Source organism: Fimicolochytrium jonesii, assembly GCF_025526975.1.
Source record: "Fimicolochytrium jonesii strain JEL569 chromosome Unknown EV422scaffold_4, whole genome shotgun sequence".
NCBI classification, from domain to species: domain Eukaryota; kingdom Fungi; phylum Chytridiomycota; class Chytridiomycetes; order Spizellomycetales; family Powellomycetaceae; genus Fimicolochytrium; species Fimicolochytrium jonesii.
The window spans coordinates 966429-982966 of record NW_026515671.1 but is presented as its reverse complement, the minus strand read 5'-3'; the positions used below and the strand labels follow the sequence as shown (position 1 = coordinate 982966).

The 16538-nt window shown below is 53.1% G+C and overlaps 6 protein-coding genes across 6 annotated transcripts; 4 read left to right on the top strand and 2 right to left on the bottom strand.

The window, feature by feature from the left end:
• Positions 1-307: 307 nt before the first annotated feature.
• On the top strand, positions 308-1276 carry EV422DRAFT_493406 (WLM domain-containing protein; the record flags this gene model as incomplete). The annotated part of the gene is made up of 1 exon (XM_053067673.1): positions 308-1276. The coding sequence occupies one exon, from the start codon at positions 308-310 to the stop codon at positions 1274-1276; it is 969 nt and encodes a 322-aa protein (XP_052928188.1).
• A 2227-nt stretch (positions 1277-3503) lies between these two features.
• On the bottom strand, positions 3504-4493 carry EV422DRAFT_315683 (ACT domain-containing protein). The gene is made up of 2 exons (XM_053066229.1): positions 4222-4493; positions 3504-4153 (listed from the first exon to the last, which is right to left on the bottom strand). Exon 2 carries the CDS (start codon positions 4105-4107, stop codon positions 3640-3642), a length of 468 nt encoding a protein of 155 aa, XP_052928187.1. The 5' UTR covers positions 4108-4153; positions 4222-4493; the 3' UTR covers positions 3504-3639.
• EV422DRAFT_315663 (uncharacterized protein) lies at positions 4268-7224 on the top strand. Its single transcript, XM_053066228.1, has 4 exons — positions 4268-4450; positions 4522-4637; positions 4698-6884; positions 6950-7224. The coding sequence occupies exons 2-4, from the start codon at positions 4574-4576 to the stop codon at positions 7099-7101; spliced, it is 2403 nt and encodes an 800-aa protein (XP_052928186.1). The 5' UTR covers positions 4268-4450; positions 4522-4573; the 3' UTR covers positions 7102-7224.
• Positions 7225-7831: 607 nt separating this feature from the next.
• On the top strand, positions 7832-9983 carry EV422DRAFT_315638 (uncharacterized protein). The gene is made up of 3 exons (XM_053066227.1): positions 7832-9207; positions 9289-9393; positions 9458-9983. The coding sequence occupies exons 1-3, from the start codon at positions 7941-7943 to the stop codon at positions 9598-9600; spliced, it is 1515 nt and encodes a 504-aa protein (XP_052928185.1). The 5' UTR covers positions 7832-7940; the 3' UTR covers positions 9601-9983.
• On the bottom strand, positions 9526-11137 carry EV422DRAFT_315601 (uncharacterized protein). Its single transcript, XM_053066225.1, has 5 exons — positions 10786-11137; positions 10556-10713; positions 10362-10458; positions 10053-10161; positions 9526-9961 (listed from the first exon to the last, which is right to left on the bottom strand). The coding sequence occupies exons 1-5, from the start codon at positions 10869-10871 to the stop codon at positions 9797-9799; spliced, it is 615 nt and encodes a 204-aa protein (XP_052928184.1). The 5' UTR covers positions 10872-11137; the 3' UTR covers positions 9526-9796.
• A 447-nt stretch (positions 11138-11584) lies between these two features.
• Positions 11585-12816, top strand: EV422DRAFT_315608 (putative glutathione S-transferase). The gene is made up of 3 exons (XM_053066226.1): positions 11585-12157; positions 12230-12367; positions 12437-12816. Exons 1-3 carry the CDS (start codon positions 11842-11844, stop codon positions 12622-12624), a joined length of 642 nt encoding a protein of 213 aa, XP_052928183.1. The 5' UTR covers positions 11585-11841; the 3' UTR covers positions 12625-12816.
• The last annotated feature ends 3722 nt before the right edge of the window (positions 12817-16538 follow it).

Below are 16538 nucleotides of genomic sequence, written 5' to 3'. Positions count from 1 at the left end.
GATACGATACAAAAAGGGCCAGGTTCCCTGTATTAAGCCACGGCTTCAAGTCGATAGAGAGTTCCTGGCTCCATCTATAAATACTTTTGTCGGTCAAGGATATTCAGCATCACTGTCGACCGACACTCTCCCCATCCACGACACTTCCAAATTCTTCACCTCGATAGTGCTCAATAACCTGCAAAACATGGCGCTTGGCAGTCCCACTGCACCAGAAGCGAAGCCTGAGGTGCTCGGGAGTGACCACCGTGTCGGCAATGCTGGAAACGGGGACACGTCCATACCAACAACCGTCGCAGATCCCAGCATGATCCCCTTCACAGTCGCCTACAAAGGCATAGCACTCCCCCTCGAGTTTCCCTTCTCAACGCCCCTCGATGACCTCAAATCCTATCTCTCCACCCACCCATCCATCGGCGTACCCCCACCCAATCAAAAGCTCCTATTCAAAGGAAAATCCACCTACCCTCCAGACGCAACGCTCGAAACCATCGGCCTGAAACCACATGCAAAGCTACTCCTCATCGGCTCCTCCGCCGCGCAAATATCCGCCGTTCAGGAAGGTACCGCCCGCCAACAGCAAGCCGCCGTGCGAGCATCATCATCACATCGACGACCGGCAGCAACCTCAACCGGCAGCCGCATCAGCACCCTCACATCCCCCGCCGACCCCTCCTCCACTTACACCTTCACCACCCTCCTCGCCCTCCCCTCCTTCCCCGACCACAACCTCGCCCACGCCCTCCTCACCCGTCTCGCAAACGACCACGCCATCAAACACATCATGTCCACCCACAAATGGCGCGTGGGCACCCTCAAAGAACTGCACCCGTCCGAACGCACGATATTGGGGTACAACGAAAACAAAGGCCAATCCATCGCACTCCGGCTCCGCACGAACGACTTGGACGGGTTCAGACATTACGGGACCATCCGCAAGGTCCTCCTCCACGAACTCGCGCATATGGTGCATTCCGCCCACGACGCGCAATTCCACGCGTTCAATCGGCAACTCAACGCTGAATGCGATGCCCTGAGCAACGGGCGCACTGTGGGGACTCGCGGCGCGTATTACAACCCGCCCGAGGAGGAGAGGGTGGATGAGCCGGCGTTTCAGGGGGGCACGTTTAGGCTGGGTGGGGGAGGGAGGAGGGAGACGGGGGAACGGGAGAGTCGGCCGATGAGGGAGATTATGGCGGAGGCGGCGTTGGGGAGGTTGACGCGGGAGGAGGAGGAGTTGGAGAGGGGGTGTGGGAGTGGGAGTGGGAGGACGTAAGAGACGTAAGAGTTGGCGGGTTGAGTCCCTCGACGAGGCTTTGCTGGGTTGGCGAATTATTTTTGGTAGTTAGGGTAGGATATAGCATGCACGCATCCTATTTTGTCGATTTGCGCCGGTGTATGTAGATCAGTTGGGAAACAGCCCCGCTCCAAATGTCCCCCCTTTCCTTATGTGTAGCTGCATAGCGATAACCGAGATACACAAAATTCATAGCATGTGCAAAAAACACTCCCACATTCCTTTCCAAATGCATCATTTCGGTCCACTCCCCGTGTTCGTAGGCACATCCACCACTTCCCATGCACAAAAAGGGTATCAACCCCACCACTTCCATCTCGCACTTCCATCTCGCACGTCCATCTCGCATCAGCCACCAAAACTTCCTACCACAACCAACCCTACCACGAAAAAAACTAACAAAAACTACAAACTACAAAGCATATAAACCATGCAGTGTGCCTGAAAGGCTTTGGCTGTGGGGGCGGCAAGTGTCACCAGTCAACCGTAGGGAAGGTTATGACGTTGTGCAAACCACCAACTGGCATACGATTAGGGACACGTTTCTCGGAAGGACAACGGATTTGAACGGAGCTTGAAGGAAGCGAATATGCACGTATCGCAACATTTTGACCGTCCCTCCATTCGAAGGATCTGATGACGGAAATCAGAGGCGCTAAGCCTCAGACGAAACTCAACGGGACCTTCCGGATGTTTATTCACTTGCACTCTTTGAATTCTGATGTTTCGCCGAGTCTGGATCGGAAGGTGGCATCTGAAAGCGAGGGAAACCCGATACTATTTTCGGACAGCGTCCTTTCCATGTGAAAAAGAAGTTTTGGGGTAAGGAGGGGTCCAGGAGATGGCATATGGGAATGTCCAGAATGGCACGGAGTCATCGGAAATGGCTTCAAGGCGAGGGATCGCGGTCCATAAACAGCAACACGCGCTGGGACCCCCGTTCCCGTTTGGGCGACTGCGCACGCGTTGATGCGTGTGAGTCACCGCGTTCCGAAACTTTTCATCAGGATCCATCTAATGATGCGATGATGATGATAACCAAGTTTTTTTTAGACAGATAGTAAGTAGATACGGACCCCGAACGGGTAACAATCGAAGAGCACCCCAGCCCAAGGGTTCTTTCAACGATCCCGCAGACACTCGATACCGCCGCCGAAGGCTTTTTTTTGCCAGCGGAACCAGTTCCAGATCTCGTAGCATCCACACCGCAAAACGTGCGGCGGTGAGGACCGCACGGAAATGGTATAAAAGGCGAGGTGGGCCGAGGTTGCCCACCTTCCTTTCAACCCAACCAACCAAAACAACCAGATCTACTTGCACATCTCTCTATATCGTTACGTCTTCAACGACCCAACCTACCGTCAGAACCCTACCAAATCACAAATCACAAACACACAACCATGAACGCTCGCCAAATCCTCTCCACGATGCGTCCCACCTTCCTCCGCAACGCATCAACTGCATCCCAACGTGAAACCGTCGTCGCTGCTGCACGAAGCAATCCCTCCCGCAACAACAACGGCAGCAGTATACGCCCCGCGACCATCTTCGGCCTCGTCGCCACCGCATTACTCGCCAAGCAGGTCGCTTCCGAGGTCCATTACTGAGCTGTGCGAATGCCCAGCCAACACGCCCCTTTTTGGAGACCCCCGCCCGCAATAGGACGTTCATTTATTTGACATTTTTCTCTCGCTACCAAGTTGGGATGCATCTCTCCGTAAATGAAGGCCCCCTTCGTCGGGACCTTGATACCTCATTAGACAGACAGACCGTCCCCCTCCCCTTTCGTGTTTATTCTCTTATATTTATTTGGGCGCCTTTTTCAAAACGTATACCATAATGATACTCCGCTGCTGGGGCCGCTTGCTTCCTTGTGGAGCCGAGCCCGGAAAGAAAAAAAGTTCATCTCGTTCCTGTCCGTTGCGGCGTTGGATGCCCGTGCCATCTTCATTTTTCCAACTCCGCTGATGAGCTCGGCCAAGTCCCGGCGAGCGATTCTGGATGGGAATCGATGACTCTTCCTCGTAATTTGCGAGACCATGCAGATCAGATAAGAGAGTTGGCGGCATAGTCACATTTATAAATTACGGCCACAAGCACGTGACGTGTAGTTGTGGGCTGCGGTTGGCATAAAGCTGATAGAGACTTCCCAAAAAGTAAAGGCACTCGTGCGTATAGGGTGATTTTCAAGTCTAGTACATGTGGTGGTATGGGGGTAACTACGTCTGATATGCGGTATGTCATAAGCTAAGCTACCGTGTTGGCGGGGAAGGGCGCCTCTACGAAAGATCTCTGCATTTTAGAGGCTCTCGGTCTGCCCACCCGAATCCAGCATATCCCATCTACAAGCTCTGAGCGTCAACAACCTTACATCCAACCCTCTCCCAAGCCGCCTTCGCCTCCTCCACTTTATCCTCCTTAATCAGAATCCAATCCGTATCATATGTGCTAACACAAAACACGCTCACACCAGCCTCCTTCAACGGAGCAGTCAGATACGCAAGAATGCCCACCAATGCGAAATCCAGCGTGCCGGCGACTTGCACGGCAATCCAGTCACCTTCCGTCTTTATCTCTCCTTGTGGGGCGCCATGTGATTCTCCGGAGGGGAGGGCGAGGGATGAAGGAAGGATGACGGAGACTTCGTCGGATGTGATGGTGAGGGAGGCCAGCGGGGCATAGGTTGGTTGGCTTGCGGTGGCGAGGAGCCCAGCGGCGAGGGAGATATTGTGTGCGATTGGGGTGAAACGGTGAATGGAGAGGGACTGTGGGTGGATGCCGAGCGTGAGTTTGGGGGTTACGCTTGCCATTGTGGGTATTTGTGGATGTGATACGGCAGGTACGTTGGAAAGCAGTCTTAAGAGTAACGAATGGATTATGGATGAGTGAATATAGAGAGGAGCGGAGACAGAGCAACCCCGTACCTTTAATACGCCGTCGGTCCTTCCGCCCGTCCTGGCCAGTTAGCTGGTTGTTTGGGCCCCTTTTCGAAGCGCAAGTTCCAACGCGTTCCGCCAGGATGAAAAATGCGCAGCCACGACGCCCGTTTTCCCTCTTCACGCGTTTTTCGGCCCTTGCCCTGGTGCTCCATGAACTACTTTTCGCGGAGGAGCTTCAGAAGACATACCGCGAACCTGCGTAGATAGCAGGAAAGTTCACGCGGCAGTGCTATCGATGTGGTTATTCTCTTTTGATTAGGAAAGCAACCATACCACTATACCCAGAATCGCCACCATCCGGAAACATACTGGGCGAGCGCAGAAACAGACGATCACAATGGAAGCACTTAACAAACTCACGGCGGAGCTGGACGAGTTTGAGGCTTTCGTCGAGAACTACAGTACGTTCCATATCGGCGCTTTGCTGAAAAACGACCAAATCTCACGCATCCTCTCACTAGCTGGACAGATGAATGACATCCTCACCGGGAAGCTGCCAGATGCGGATAAGCAGTGGGCTAAACAGCAGCTGGAGAGCATCCACAGTGCGACGGTTGACATGAAGGCGCTCGATAATGTGGCGGCTGAGTCTGCAGAGCCTGTGAGTGGCGTCGCGGGGAAGATTCTGATGAGTGGTTCAAGAGCGGACAAAGAAGGCAGCAAAACGAAGGAGATCTCAAATGACGAAAAGGCCAAAGCGGAAGCAGCCCAGCACCGCGCGGACGGTAACGCGTTCTTCAAGCAGAAAAAGTACGCGGATGCCGTGTCCGCATACACGCTCGCCCTGGCCGCCGCTGCCCGGCGAAAAGTCCAACCATCGCACAGCGACACAACGGACCCGTCCGATGACACTGCCATAACCCTCTACACCAACCGCGCGCTCGCACACTTCCGGCTTGGCGCATACACTCTCTGCGTCGCCGACTGCACTTACGCGCTGGAGCTCAACCCACGATGCAGCAAAGCACTATGGCGGCGCGCGGAAGCGTACCGTGCCCTGCGACAATACGAACAGGCCAAGAAAGACGCATTTGCGCTGCAGGGGCTGATTGACGATTTCGCGGGGTTGACGTCGCGGATGGGCCAGTTGAGGAAGGATAGAGCGAACGTGACGGATCCGGGGGTGTCGGAGGCGGAGGTGCGTGGGCTGCTCGCGGTGTTGGAGCGTGAGCTTGCGGACGAGAGCGAGGAGAAGAAGTTGAAGGAGGAGTTGACGGCCGACGGGTCGTTTACGGTCCTGCAGGAGCTCGTCACCGCGTTTGCTGAAACACTACGCGCAATCGCTGGGTCTCCACCCAACAGTACGAATAAAGCGCATGCCGCCGCCCATGCCTCCTCCACGCGACTCACTCGACTTGTCGAAGCCTCGCCGCTGGTCGCCGACGCTTTCCGTGCGACTAACGCCTACCCAATCCTCCTGTCCGACACCGCCGTGCTAACACCAACCTCAATTGATCTGATCCTCCCTGTCATGGGCGCCTCTGCGCGGACCTCATCAGTCAACCGACGCGCACTCGCGAAACACGTCGGCGCGATCGTCAACACGATGATGCGCATGCAAAGTCCGCGTGTCGAGACAGTCGAAACCGCGGTGGAAGTGTTGAGGCTTGTTGTGCGAGAGGAAGAAGGTGTGCGTGCTGTTTGCGGGATGGCAAACTCTGATGGAGATACGCAGGTTGACGGAAAGGCGTTTGGGAAGTTGGTTTTGAAGTTTCTGCATGAGGCGAGCACGACAAAGCTGGTTGTAGAGGCTCTGTTGGAGTTTCTGACGCGTGTTGTGAAGGAGGGACCGGCGGGATGGCGGGCCGTTAGCGTGGCGTGGGGCTTGGGCCCCGAGAAGTTGCTGGGGGAGTTGCCGTCTTACTTGAGAGTTGATAAGGCAAATTTAGCTGAAGAGCAAAAAGCGGACGACTCGAAAGCAGACGATAAGAAGCCCAGACACGACCCCGCGGTGGTCACCAATGCATGCCTTCTCATCGATGCCCTCGCCGGGTCGCCGAAAGCGGCAGCCGCCGCGTTCTCTCAACACTACAAATCGCTTCTTGATGCAATGTGGACGAATCTCACGGTGTACCTTCCCACACCTGAGCGCACGCCCCAAACCCCGACCCCAACCTCAACCTCCCCGACTTCCACATCCAACCCAGACCTCGTATCCGTCCTTCTGGCAACGACCCACAACGCGCTCCTGAACCTCCCAACCGACGACGACGCACAAAAAATCATAGCGGCGCTGCTCCGTCGGCATGCGATTCACGTCCGGCTGGTCCACGTCCTAATAGCCCAGCCGAAGGCCACAGATACACCATCAGCAACACATACACACCTTACAACCCTCGCACTCCGCGTGCTGACGCGTCTCCTCGCTTCCCATCGGGACGACATCATATCCACCCTGGATGGGTGGTGGGACGACGTGCCGATGCTCCAGCTCATCCAACAGCATCACCAGCAGCAGGCCCTGTCGCTGCAACTCCTTGCCGCATGGCTGGCATCTGGCGAGAGCAAAGCAGTCGAGTGGCGCAAGATGGGCGGGTTCGAAGCGTTAGTGGGCGTGTTGGAGCGTGCGAGGGGAGTGAAACCTGCGGAGAGGGATGAGAAAATCCTCGGAAATGCGGCGCTATGTGTAGGGGAGTGTGCAAAGACTGGTACGTTTTTCTTTTGTTGCTTCGCTTCTCCGGCCAATCTCACGAAACTTCCCACTCCAAAACAGCCACCTCCGCAAAACAACTCCATCGCCTCGGCGCCACGACGCATATCGTGCACTTACTGCGGGACGACACGATCCGCGATCTCAAGGCCAAGAAGAACCTGGCGATTGCGTGTGCAAGGCTTTGTCAATGTCGTAAGTGGCCGCTTGCGTGACCGGGATGGCCGGGGTTTTACTGTTTACAGCTTTCCTCGTGATACTCATGGCATGTCGTCCCATTTCTTTCCCATCTTCCATTCAAATCTTCACTTCGATATGCCACCCCGGAAAACACTAGCCGCTGCCCTGGACGAGGCCCGCGCGCTGCACGGCATCGAGTTGATGTACAGCCTCGGGCCTAAGATTCTTTGAATCGTCAAAGCAGGAAGGACAGTGAAGGAAGTACTACATATCCTGAGAACCTAATCAGCATCGAAGGAGATTCCTTTATCGTCTCTCGTGGCTCTTCTGACATACGTTGTGTATTTGTATGTGTGTCGCTCGCAGGACGTAACGTGTGTTGTGTCGTGTCCAGTTTTCCAAAGACAATGCCGGACAGTAAACGCATGTTTGTATAATGGTGGACTTGTATTATAATTGTAGAAAGATCTGAGGAGAGCACTCGGACTATATCCGATCAAGGAGGATGCCGCCGCTGCAGCAGCTGACCTAGCACGCCCCCGATCTATTGCGAAGGTTGTGAGAAGACCAAAGTGGGAAGGACCAGCGGAAACGCGAAACACACGCGTGAAAGGCGACTTTTTCGGAGATGCGTAAGCCAGCACGTCACACCTCATCTAACCGAAACTCTTAACAGTCCCCCGCAGCTTTTTCCGTGACATCTGCAAACCCAAGAGGTGCAAGGCGCATGGACATTCCCGTACAAACTCCCTTTTAGGAAAGGGATCTGCTCGCTGCTCAGCGCCGTTTGTCGCCTTGGCTTGCGGTGTGGCAGTCAGTGCTGTCGCAATGTGGGTTGTCATCAAACGGGGTTGCGTACTGGAAGAACCTCACGATGACCCGGAGATTCCGCCTGTTCCTCCCGCCAAGCATTAGCATCGGTTCGCTCCCTGAACAAGAAATACCATCAGAACATACAGGCGAACTACTCGGTAATGGTCCGCTTGTGTCATATGAGGATTACACGTTTGAAGACAGCGGCGCTTTGCAGCCTGCATCTCAGGAGTGGTCCCCCGTTGTCCGAGCCGTTCGCTACAGTTTGGTGGAAAGCCCGTACTTCCCAGCAAATCTTCTTCAGAAGCATCATTGGAGCTCAGAACTTCAGAACAGAGAGCAAATCGAGTCGCTTGCTGGGTTCAACAACCACTTTCCTCTTTGCGTGGAAGTCAACGATACAATGTCCGCTGAACACGTCAACCCGACAGCTCTTGAGCTCCATGTTGGTACAGAGCCTACGGAGGAATTGCTTCAGCACACTTTGAGCTTATACTGGAACTCTCTGTTTGATGGGCTGTTCGGGGCAAACAATCGAGATAGTCTCGTCAACGAAAATGATTTTGGGGCGAGCATCCTTGCCTCACACCCCATGCATCATCACCTTGAGATACAACAAGGATCAGCTTCTCTGCACGCTAGTTTGCCGAATGAACGGGACATCAAATCTCTGGGGATCTCAAACCCAGCACTAGTTGATGGTGTGGATACACATTCCGAAAGCACGGGTCCCACCTCTGTCCATCTTGCCTCAATCGCGTCTTCAGTGACGATTATCCTTCCTACAACTTCACAGGAAAGGATGGACTCCATCAGCACCACTTTGCCTACCTTTGACTCGCAAGCAGCGTTGATAAATGGAGGCTTCAACCGGGCTACACATCGAGCGTCAAATGGAATCAAGGATAACGATGCCGCTGCTTCCAACAGAGAGTCCGATCCCTTCCCTTTACCACATGCTCCCACTGAGTCGCAACTGGCTTCAATGGCGAGCAGTACGAGCGGGCATTCTGCGCGACGACAGCATCAGAACCCTCCAACCAGACGAGACTTTGTTCTGCCATTGCAGTCCACCCTCCAACCCGTCCGTTCCGCGCTTCTTCCCGCAACAAATCTTTCAAGCTGTCGCATAAACACACGGTGCGCCATATTAGCTGTCGTGACGCAGCTTCATGTGGTGAAACACATGTCGATAGATGGCGCATCTGTGCCCGTTACCTCGGTTTTGGTGGCGGATCATACCGTTCCGTTCTTCCCTATTACACTCTGGAGAGCGAACACAAGATGGTTGGACATGCTGGAAGTAGGCGACATTGTTTACATCAACGGTGAGACACATTCTCGCGGAGAACAGTAGGGAAGGAATCACCTTTGAGGCAAAGGCTTATGCACCTTTGCAATGTATTCAGATGTCCGAATAAGTGAGTTTCGGCGAATCACGTCGGCCACTGCGCTCTCACATTCTTCTATCAGAATCGTGCATCGGCTATGTACGGATGCGCCAATTGATGAAGGTATATTGCTCCGACTTCACTACCGATTGGATCAGTCTGGCGTTCTGATTTGATCATTTCCCAGATGTGGACGGACATGCGTTGGCCTTACCCATTCCGCAGCTGCAAACACTGTTCGAATGGGCCCAAGAACAGCCGCTGATGCAGTATCAGAGCCGTTATCGGAGAAGGCCTGCAGAAGAAGACAACTCAATGGATGGCAGATAAGGGAGTCATCATCTGATGGTGGGAACTGTCTGTCCATGTCTCAGAGGGGCAGATAACGTGTGGCGTTCGGGGGTGATCCGAAACGAAAGGGCGAGAATACGAAATATCTATTCTGATGCGAACATGATGTAAATGGGCTGCGGAGGACAGGGCCAGATTGTGCAATATACACCAGCAGTGGTATTTGGGTGTCTAATTACTGTGCGAGTTGCTTGGTATCCGAGGGCCTTCGCGAACTTGTCGTAGATGAAAGCGGATCGAGCTTTGCGTCCACTGCATGGTCTCCGGACCGCCTTTGACTTATCACCCAGTTGACGTATTCGTTGAACGATACTTTTCCGTCGCGATTATGGTCTAGCTCCTTTGGTTCGGAAGATTTGGGCCCTGGAGTCAATATGGGTCCCAATCAAGCAGCTCCCCCTAATGTGGCACAGACGCCCCGCGCATCATACCTCTAAGGTCCCTGCAAGAGTCTTCTTGGTCATATGTCGTTTTACGAGATCAGCATACAGCATCCGGAATTCGCGCACATCGATGCATCCGCTATGATCTTTGTCGAATCTGCAAATGATAGAATCAAACGCAGTCAGCTCTTGGCTGAAAAACGGATTGTATCGCCAGTGACTCCATCTCTGCTAGTGCATTCCCATCGAGGCCGTGCTTCGTGCATCCTCGTCGTCAGGAAATATGCGATGCCCTCAGAATTTGGACTCGCAGGGCCGGCCTAGCATCTGACCGGAATCTTGGCGTCTTGAACGTACCGTTGAAACTCTGTGCTGATTTCTGTCAATTCGGCTAACTCCCCCTGGGACAGCTTCAAAGCTGCGAACCGATCTTCGCGTTGCCACCAATTTATGACTTCCGAACGACGATAAATGCAAGATGAGGGGGACATTGACGACATGTAGATTTTCAGAGAATGAGCAGAGTTCCACAAGCATCCGCGGTCACTCACATTCGCCGTAACTAATCTCTCCGTTCCCATCTACATCCAGCAGCTTTATCGCCATCGATAGCTCCTTGTCCGACAGGAAGTACCCCATGTCGTAACATAGATCTCGGAACTCACGAACATTGATGGTACCCGATGAATCTGTGTCGAACTTGTCGAATCTGGTGGTGAATACTATCAGCCAGCAGCTCAGTGAATGGCTGGGCGGAGCTGTCGACATTCGAGTCACTTACATTACTCGAGACGGCGGTTTGTACGCATCGGCAAAGGATGACCCACGCCGGTTCGATGGACCTGCTCCTGCTTTGTTTGGACCCATCGGATGTTGTGCTGTCGAGTACGAATTCTGCGAGTAATGCCAATCTGCCCGGGGTACGTGACGCTCCCTTCTCTAACGGCACTTATTTCAACAAATCTCGGCGTCTGCTTGCCAATCACTCAAGGGGACCACGTTCTGTTAACCTTAAATCCAAACCATTTTGACTTTGACGGGCTGTGTTGAGCCAGCACCCTGGAAGTTTGGGCGACGCGGGATGTTGTAATCTGCGGAATGGCCCCGTCACCCGGGCTAGGGATACACTGCTTAAATCAAGCCAAGCGGTACGGTGAAGGCCGACCCTTGTCAACCCATTCTGCTGGGTCACAAAGTGTGTTTTTTTGAGGGCCAGTTCCCCAATATATCGCGAACCTCCCCCCTCCCCCCAATCGCTGGCCACTACTGGGGTTATTCTATCATTGCAGTGTACAAAATTGCATTCCATAAGGAGTAGTAGCACATGCGAGTCCTTGCGCCAGGCGAATGATTCCGTGATGTGAGTTGCATAGGAAACATGTTGTTGCGCCGTTTCGTCCTCATGAGCCGTTTCGTCCATCAACGGCTTCCGTTGTGGGCACTGGGCGGAGTCGGGGGGCACGGTGTCGGATTTGTTCGGCTGCCGTCATTGAATGGATTATCTCGGACTCGGAGTTCTCCGCGTGGGGGTTGGTGCCACGTTTGTGGCGGACGGTGTGGGGTCGGTCGGACGCGTAATTGGGGGTCGCACGCGTTCGGATTGGAACTTGATGGAACCTGGAAATTTGACCTCAAGGTCACAAGGGCCCGCCTCGCTGAGTAATTACATATCGGATTCCTAGTAGTCTGCCAGCGCACCTTTTTTTCTCGGCTGTAGGGGAAATGACTGCAGAAAAGTCCTATATAAGCGGCGTACTGGCCTTATTCCCCAGGCGCAATCGCTCAAAATCTTCCCGTCTTTGAATCGATCGTAATCCATTGACAATCCTTCTCCAAGATGGCACCCACTCTCAAGCTGACGTATTTCGACATCCGTGCCCGAGCGGAATCAATTCGCCTTGCCCTTACCATCGCAGGCATTCCCTTCGAGGATGTGCGCCTCCCAAGGAGCGAATGGCCAGCTTTCAAAGAGAAGACTCCATACGGCCAAGTTCCCACTCTGGAAATCACGGAAAACGGCCAAACATTCATGGCGGCTCAGAGCGAAGCCATTCTTCGGTATGTGGCCCGGCTAGCACCTGAATCAGGCCTGTATCCCGTTGAGGACCCTCTGAAAGCATTGCGAGTGGACGAGATTTTGAACGCATGTGAAGGTTAGTTGACTGCTCAGCCGTGCGCACGTCACGTCACGCTTGTTACTGATCCTGCGTCGCATCCCTTCCCAGATTTGGGTAAAAAGATCTCACCCACAATGCGGGAGCCGGATGCTGAGAAGAAAGTGAAGACTCGTCAAGAGTTGACCGGCCCTGAAGGCGAATTGACTGTTTTCACCAAAAAGATCAACGCCCGCCTGGATCCGTCAGGTATGTCAGTTTACCATTTCGAAACCCGATCTTTGCTGGCTTCATGTTGCTAATTTTCGTCCGAAAAAGGCTACGTCTTGGGCGGAGACAAGCCCACCATCGCTGATTTGGAGCTCAACGGCGCAATGTGGTGGATGTCTAGTGGCTTACTGGACGGCGTAGACCCGGCCTGGGTAAACCAATTCGATAGAATCTGCAAGCTGCGTGACAAGCTCGCCGCCCATCCGAAAGTGAAGGAGTGGTACTCGAAAAAGTGAGGGAAACGCGTGGCAACGGCCCTGTGGGCTCCACCCCCTCGGGTCGTGAGTTGCCTCTTCCCATTGCTACCTCGTAACAAATAGGTGGGAAGGAATCCCTCTGAGATAATTGAATAAACTGCTGCTTGAAAGTAATGACCAGGAAAGCTTTCCGCCCCTTTTCGTGCACCGTGGTTCACTGTGATATTGTCAGGAGTTGATTACATGTGCCTAGTCTGAACAACGCGGGGGATATGCCGCGACGGCGGATGTCTACCCTATGCCCTGGCAATATCTATCACCAAGATCCCCGTATTTGTCTGATACGTACAGTTCAGTGATCAAATCGACCTGATCGCCCAACCTTACTTCGGCCTGGTCAATCGTTGGGTCCGGGATGGAAATCAACCCATCTTTCGCGCCATCATACAACATTTTCCATTCGGCAGATACGGCTCATAGTAACGGGTGCTGCTTTTGTGTGTTTCACCTGGGGCCTCAGGAAGGGTCACGTTCAGCTCGCTTGATATTGCGTTGGACACGGTTGTTAGACTTGTTGCAATGGTTGGAGGTGGATCAAGTGCCGGCAAGATGATTAAAAGGTGTTTGTGCTCTATGTGTTGAAAACTGCTTGAAACTGCACACAGAAACTCGAACAGGCGCGTCTCATCGAATGGGTGGACAAGGACCCTGTATGGACACGCGTGCAGAACTGGGGCCCGTTCCCGTCAACCTCCCAGCCCATCTTCCCTCAAGATAGTGGTACCCACCATTCCGCCACGGACTTCTCTGGACAACAAACACTGGTTGGGTGCAGGTAGGTGCTCGGCGAGGGCGGCGCAACGCTGGCGACAAACTCGGCCGCGAGGGCGGCGCAGTCGGGCCTTTGCGCACAAAAGCCATACGCTTGGCCGTTCAAATCTCGAGTTTGCGAGGGCGGCGCACCAGGAAACGCACATTTGGTCCTGAGGTTCAGTTTGCAATGATGGATGGAACGGCGTGTTTATCGCTGCGCGTTGCACCAGACCTTGTTCTAGGACTTTGATTCGAGATATAGCTTGCATCGAAATAGCTCGGTTCCGCAATAAACCCGCGCGTGTTTGGCCAGCCGAATTTGTGGCAAGGCTCTCTGTAGGAATGCTCTGGCGTGCTCTCTGGGGGTGTGCTCTGGCACACGGTCCTTTGAGTAGAAGCCCTTGTGTTCTACCTTGACTATGTTGAAACTGGGATGCAGCACGCGCGGAGGAGGGTTCTGCATTTATGCGGTTGGGGTTGCAAGTGCGCTTTAGCCGACTTGTTGGTGGGCTTTGTCCGTCCATTCAAGTTGCAGCTACTGTCGTACACCTCCATTATTGTGGATCCGGTTGAATGATTAGGCTTGGCCCTTTGTCCCCGGAGGAGCATGTGCTGGACGACCCTCCTGCAAATGGACAAGAACTGACACCTACCATCTCCGTTTATTATGCAGCAGACAGGGTCGGCGCTGAGCGCCTGCTCTTTCTGCGAGACGCCTTTAAGCAGGATGTCTTCTCGCCGGTAGAATTCGCGAAGGAATTCGAATACAAGAGTCCCAAGGCATTTTGTAATGCCATTGCCACTTATTTGCGGGCGCTGCGCGATATCCTGGGAAAAGAAGACGATACTCCCAAGAATACTTGGCCGAAGGCGCAAGTGAAAGATGCTATCCGCGACGCCTCCCAGTTCTTGGCGAGCGTGCAGACTTCGCAGATATGACCATCAGGGTGTCCTGTGAACCTGATGTCGTGTTGGTAGCAGTTGGCAAGCTTTTGTACGTCTTGGGCATTTAGGCGGACAATTTACTCACCAATCCATTAGAGAAATTGAGTTCATAATGGAGTTCATAATTGACAAGAAAAACGATAAAAAGGCAATAACTTTGGCACAATTTCATTTCTCGGTAACCAGTGCAAATTTTCGATTTGAGAATTTACTCACCAGTCTTTCGGGTCAACGATCGCAAAGACCCCACTTCGTTTTGCATTAGCAATGGCCATTTCAATTGGGGAGTAAATTCATCATCTATCATGGATGCTGTCGCTGCAGCATATCCTGCCAATCCTGGCCGAACCTGCGTTCTGAGTGCCGGGATCTGCTGGATATGCCTGGATATGCGCCCGGAGAGCCGCGTATGCTTGGATTTGGGCTGGATATGCCTGGGTATGCGCCAGGACCGCTGCATATGCTTGGATATAGGCTGAATATGCCTGGATATGCGCCAGGACCGCTGCGTATGCTTGGATATAGGCTGGATATGGACGAATATGCATGCAAGAGCACTCGTTCGCGGTAGGGTTGTTGTGGGAGGCCCAACGAGTTTTGGACGGGCCCTAACCCTACCCCACTTTTTGGCCCAGCTGCGAGGAGCCTGGAAACTCGATGGTGCTCGGGAGCTACTTTGACTTTCGATGGCCGTGCGCTCTCTCTTGCAAAAACCCATAGGAAAATGGACTTCTGATTGGTCCATCTCGGTGACCAGGGCTGGATCTGCGCTTGGCGCCAAAAGCGCTAACCAGGTTGCAGGACTGCTGGTAAGAGGGTGGGAGACGGAACCAAAGATCGGTACGTTTTGAGGGGATGTTTGCACACTTTTTATGGACTTTTTAACGAAAAAATCTCATCTGAAATCTTGATTTTGCGTTGAGTAAATTGTCCGCCTTAGATGCCCAGTGTCTGATGCCAGATATGGAAGGGGGTACTACGGAGTACTCCAGCTGAGTAGGCATATCTTGAGATAGGTTGGGGCTTCATAGTGTAAACTCCGTTCTCCTTAAAAGCTCTGAAGGCAAGAACTCCTTCCTAACGCATCACTATGCACCTTCCCCCCCATGACCGTGTTATTGGCATCAAGACAGGATCCATACCCATCGTGTGCCAACGTCGGTCGGGAATTGGGAGCGAACAAAGTAAGCCAACACGCTTATTCTTCGGCGACTTGAACCTTTGGCAAGACCCACAAGTCTTGGTGTACCTTCTCACGTCTGCGTCCATATCGGGCCAGTAAAACTCGCGTAGGAGCTTGCCCAAAGTACCTTGTACTCCCGTATGCGAGCCAGAAAGCAACGAGTCGTGGTACGCTTGCAATACAGTTCCTCGTAAAGCAGCTGGCACGTAGAACTTATCGTGATACAGTAAATAACCATGCTCATCGATCGAAAAACGTCGATCGAATGTAGACTGCCGTTCCTTTGGCTGTGACAAAGGATCTTTCCGAGATGCAAAGTACTCATCAGACTCCAAGGTTTGTATTGAATCCTCAAGCGTAACATTCCCCAAAGGAATTCACTCAACGGACATCCCCATGGCTGCAGCGATCTCAACTCGCTTGTTACATTCGGCGCAGCGCGGTGCATAATGAGGATTACGACTCACTACATCTGCGACGGTGTTCCAACGACCAGGTTGATTTTCAATATCAAATTTGAATTGTTGCAGGAAATCAACCCATCGTGCTTGGCGATGGCTAAGGAAGGGCTGTGTCTGCAGCCAGACCAAACTAGCGTGATCGGTGAACGCTCGAAACGGGCGATCATTTGTCCGATCCTGCAAGTAATGCCTATTTGCCTTGCAGATCTTAACCAAAGCAAGTAGCTCTTGTTCGTGCATGGGGTAACGTGTTTCAGCGGACTGCATCTTCCGCCCAAAGAAAGCTATTGGCTTTAACGGTGGCAGACTCGTAAATCCCTTCACTGAGGTAGGCAACGGTGATGGGTGATGCTCTGATGGATCCGCCACGTAGCAGTAGTCGGCAGAGGAAGCAGATGACTGAGCGAACTTCATGTTGTGTGTGATGTAATACTGTGAAGTATGTATTGTCTTACAGATAAGTCTTCAGTAGAAAGAGGACGCGAGGTCCGTAGGGGAAGAAAAGAGTGAAGTCCCGTACGCGGAAGCGTGGCGTAAGCGGGAGGGAAGTC

What these genes read in the sequence shown, in the direction of transcription:
- EV422DRAFT_315608 (XM_053066226.1), top strand. Translation starts at nt 11,842, where the DNA reads ATGGCACCCACTCTCAAGCTGACGTATTTCGACATCCGTGCCCGAGCG. An exon ending in GATTTTGAACGCATGTGAAG is followed by an intron (nt 12,158 to 12,229) that starts GTTAGTTGACTG and finishes ATCCCTTCCCAG; the next exon opens with ATTTGGGTAAAAAGATCTCA. An exon ending in CGCCCGCCTGGATCCGTCAG is followed by an intron (nt 12,368 to 12,436) that starts GTATGTCAGTTT and finishes CGTCCGAAAAAG; the next exon opens with GCTACGTCTTGGGCGGAGAC.
- EV422DRAFT_315638 (XM_053066227.1), top strand. Translation starts at nt 7,941, where the DNA reads ATGACCCGGAGATTCCGCCTGTTCCTCCCGCCAAGCATTAGCATCGGT. An exon ending in CGACATTGTTTACATCAACG is followed by an intron (nt 9,208 to 9,288) that starts GTGAGACACATT and finishes CAATGTATTCAG; the next exon opens with ATGTCCGAATAAGTGAGTTT. An exon ending in GGATGCGCCAATTGATGAAG is followed by an intron (nt 9,394 to 9,457) that starts GTATATTGCTCC and finishes ATCATTTCCCAG; the next exon opens with ATGTGGACGGACATGCGTTG.
- EV422DRAFT_315683 (XM_053066229.1), bottom strand. Translation starts at nt 4,107, where the DNA reads ATGGCAAGCGTAACCCCCAAACTCACGCTCGGCATCCACCCACAGTCC.
- EV422DRAFT_315601 (XM_053066225.1), bottom strand. Translation starts at nt 10,871, where the DNA reads ATGGGTCCAAACAAAGCAGGAGCAGGTCCATCGAACCGGCGTGGGTCA. An exon ending in AAACCGCCGTCTCGAGTAAT is followed by an intron (nt 10,714 to 10,785) that starts GTAAGTGACTCG and finishes ATTCACCACCAG; the next exon opens with ATTCGACAAGTTCGACACAG. An exon ending in CTCTTGCAGGGACCTTAGAG is followed by an intron (nt 9,962 to 10,052) that starts GTATGATGCGCG and finishes TCCGAACCAAAG; the next exon opens with GAGCTAGACCATAATCGCGA.
- EV422DRAFT_315663 (XM_053066228.1), top strand. Translation starts at nt 4,574, where the DNA reads ATGGAAGCACTTAACAAACTCACGGCGGAGCTGGACGAGTTTGAGGCT. An exon ending in GGCTTTCGTCGAGAACTACA is followed by an intron (nt 4,638 to 4,697) that starts GTACGTTCCATA and finishes TCCTCTCACTAG; the next exon opens with CTGGACAGATGAATGACATC. An exon ending in AGGGGAGTGTGCAAAGACTG is followed by an intron (nt 6,885 to 6,949) that starts GTACGTTTTTCT and finishes ACTCCAAAACAG; the next exon opens with CCACCTCCGCAAAACAACTC.